A 3445-nucleotide genomic window follows, 5' to 3' on the forward strand; every position below is an offset into this window, starting at 1 on the left:
TAAATATCATAATTGACTAGCGACAAGAACTCAATGTCCAAACAATATTGTGATAATATGAACATAAATGAGCAATAAGCAATAAGCAATAACACAGCCATAATTTATTACTTAATGTTTGAAAGGAAAAACTTTGAAGATAATTTTTTTTCTTTTACAAGTGATAATTTATTGAAAAAGAACAAAGAAACTTCCCCAATCCCTTAAATCAATAGTTCATCATTCTCTACAAGAACGGCCATTTGATCATTCTCACCCAACTCAGAGTTCATAATAAAAGATTTACCATATATAGGGGTTCTAAGAGGTGCCAATTGTCAAACATTTCCTTCATATTTTATTGTGCTTACCTAAGCCTTTCTCCAGCCATTTGGTGAACCACATCGATCCTTTCACTTCAAAAAGTCTCGTACTGATCTGGCATAGCATTTACTTGATTGAGTAAAACTAGACTTTCTATGTATGCATTCATACTAAGACGATACATATTTCTAATTCCATGATTAATGATTCTATTGGTCTTGAGATCATACATGAATAGCTCTTCACTATCTCTAGGATGAATATTCATAAAACAGGCCAGCCCTCCGCAATCCCTTAAATCAAGGATATATTGTTTAGTCCAAGACTCTATTACGCCATAATCTTTCATCAACCAAATGCAACAACTCTCATTTCCAGGTCTCACATCGCCATAGCACATCAAAGAGAGCAATCCACCAGATACCTCAAGAGAACTTGTAACATATCTGGTAGCTAGAACATCTGGAAGCTTCATCACTCGAAATTCTTCATCAAACATATGAAACAACACAACCACCAATTCTTTTTTTGATGAATGACGTCCAAGCCAATGGCTAGCCCCATTGACGAAAGCTTGAAAATCCCACGTAGCTATAAGATAGTGAAAGTCGTCCAAGAACCTAACAGTCTCCCAAGCGCCTGTAGAAAGTTTAAACAGTTTCACCCGAGGTGAAAATATATCATCATATTCATACATTATTCTCAGCACCTTGTAATCATCAGTGTTAGGGTCAAAACCGAACCCATGAACAGAGTAGCCGCGGACGGGTACCCTTACACCATTGCAAGGTGTAGGGAGAGTCAAATTCATTCTAACAGCAGGGTTCCATAGAGTCAAGCATTCGAAACAATCACCCTCCAATAGGAATGGATAAAAGAAAAGTATCAATCCCCTACACTCAAGAGCGTTTACAAAACTGTCAAAACATTTATAACTATGGAACTGGGATGGGAATTCAAGTTTGTGAAACTCACGGAAGGAATCATCGAACTGAAAACATCTGAACTCTTCTTTCTCCTCGTCATTTTCAGACCGATTAAATCGCCCTGAAATTAAGTGAGCATAATTGTTGGTGCTCTCATGGTGGTTGGTGTGCGTGGAAATAAAACCAGCGCTACTGATTAAAGACTTGAACGATTTGGAAACACATTGGAATCGTAAAAGTGATTTCACGGGTAGTCTTACAAGGATTTCAATCTGAAGATCGTGTGGGAGTTGATGCGACATCTCTCTGATTGATTTCCCCCTTTTTCGCTCCATTGTGCGGTTTGGAGAAGACGAACTGATGAGAGGCTGACAGGAGAAGCCCTAGTTCGTGAGTTTCTATAGTAGTATACTATCCCAGGCGGCAACCAAATACAATGGGCCGAGTAATTGTGTAGTGGTTGGAGATTGGGCCTTGAGGATATGCCCAGAGATAGTTCAGAAAGGAGGCCCATCAGAAATCTCACCTGGATTAGTAAATGAACCGGATCCCCCCAACCCGTCTGGATTTAGCACCAAATTTAGAGGCAAAAATAATATCCAATAGTTACGAAATCTCACCTGGTGATCAGTGATGATAAAACAAGAATTTTAGCTGCATTTGCTGCTCTCATGAGTCCTGGCAACTAGATTGGCAATCAATGTAGGCCAGAGTTCTCGCCAACGGCCGAAAAGCAAATATATGCAACCAAAAATACCTGGAAACAAAAACAGAAACCCAACACAAGTCCCTTATTCTTCCTTTATTTGTACTTGGCTTCCAACCTATCATCCTCTATTGATCATATCACTCACATTTCCTTTTTTCTTTCTACCATTACCATTGGTCGATAAAGCAGCAGCCTGCTTTCCCCGTTTCTGCACCTTATTCATAAGATGAATATACCGATGCCTCATACCCATCAATGGGTGCTTCTCAACCAAGAAATCCTTCCTATAAGCCTCCCTAAGCACCACAGTCTGCGTCCTGATTTTATTCGACAAGTAAAAAATACCCGGATGATGAACCAAAGCCTTCTTAAACCTCCCCCCAAACCCCAAGTACTCCCCCAAACAAAACACATTGTCCCTCTCTGTCTTCTTCGACACCGTCAACCACAGCAACTCGTGAAGCACCGCCACCGCCCACTTCTCCGCCTGATCGCTATTGGGGGGCAAATGAAATGCGTTCTCGTAGGGAGAAATGTACGGCAAATCTTGCCACTGCTCAACCCAATTCCTCACCTTTTTCTCCAACTCAAAACCTTTCGTCAAACACATGGGGAACGCAATGCGCACCCATCTCTTGTGTCCAAAGTCACCGCCATTCCACGCCCTTCTCTCCAATTCCGACACAGCCAGCTCCTTTCTCCACGAAACAAGCTCCAAGGCAAGCACTTGTTCGCCACCCAACTCGTCTCTCATCTCGCAAAGCTGGAAATAGTCGGGAAAATCGGCGAGAAGTGTCAGAAAGTAGTTGTGGGGAAGACCCATGTCCCATTTCAACCTCTCTATCACATATAAAGGCAATCTGGAGGCTCCGGTGAGCATTAGGAGCTTGGAGAGGCGGCGAACAGCGTCGTTTCGGTGAGAAGTTGAGGCGTGAATGGCGGACTCTTCTTTGTGGAGGGCAAGGGCTTGAGGGGTGAGAGTGAGGAGGGGAGGGAGGTGGGGACTGGGGTTGAATTGGGTGAAAATGGAGGGGTATTTGAGGGAGAATTTGGAGGTGGAGGTGGAGGAGGGGAGGTGGAGATGGGGTTTGAGTAGAGAGGCGGTGGAGAGAGGGAGAGAGTTGGAAGGGGTGGAAAGGATGTGGTTCTTGAGGGAGATGGCTTGTTTCAGGTCTTTCTCTCGCTCCACAGCGAAATCGAGGTATGGGTCTCGGACCCATTTGATTTTGGCGTCCACGAAGGTGCGGAGTTGGTGTAGCTGGTGCGGGAGCTTCAGCTTGGTTGTGTGTGGAGGAGGCATGATGGGTGGGAGTACTGTCTGAGACAGACGGTTGAGTGTTTCTGTTGGCGGAGGAATACGGAGGTAGACGAGGAAGCAAAGCAGTTACTACGAGAGTCCATGGGGGTTCAAAGCCTTCAAGGTATATGCTTACTCTATGGTATTTTGGCTAGCCACATTTACCACTCACGTTGGCCGGAAAAAATAGGTAAAAGGTTATTTTGGTTA

At 43.7% G+C, this 3445-nt stretch overlaps 2 protein-coding genes across 2 annotated transcripts; both read right to left on the bottom strand.

The window, feature by feature from the left end:
* Positions 1–219: 219 nt before the first annotated feature.
* LOC132180043 (F-box/kelch-repeat protein At3g06240-like) lies at positions 220–1577 on the bottom strand. The gene has a single exon (XM_059592888.1). It carries the CDS (start codon positions 1562–1564, stop codon positions 398–400), a length of 1167 nt encoding a protein of 388 aa, XP_059448871.1. The 5' UTR covers positions 1565–1577; the 3' UTR covers positions 220–397.
* A 478-nt stretch (positions 1578–2055) lies between these two features.
* LOC132180042 (protein WHAT'S THIS FACTOR 9, mitochondrial) lies at positions 2056–3371 on the bottom strand. Its single transcript, XM_059592887.1, has one exon. It carries the CDS (start codon positions 3236–3238, stop codon positions 2057–2059), a length of 1182 nt encoding a protein of 393 aa, XP_059448870.1. The 5' UTR covers positions 3239–3371; the 3' UTR covers position 2056.
* Between the last annotated feature and the right edge of the window lie 74 nt (positions 3372–3445).

The sequence above is a fragment of the Corylus avellana genome, chromosome ca4, assembly GCF_901000735.1.
Source record: "Corylus avellana chromosome ca4, CavTom2PMs-1.0".
NCBI classification, from domain to species: Eukaryota; Viridiplantae; Streptophyta; class Magnoliopsida; order Fagales; family Betulaceae; genus Corylus; species Corylus avellana.

Excerpts from the sequence above, each read along its gene's own strand:
- LOC132180043 (XM_059592888.1), bottom strand. The coding sequence starts at position 1,564 with ATGGAGCGAAAAAGGGGGAAATCAATCAGAGAGATGTCGCATCAACTC.
- LOC132180042 (XM_059592887.1), bottom strand. The coding sequence starts at position 3,238 with ATGCCTCCTCCACACACAACCAAGCTGAAGCTCCCGCACCAGCTACAC.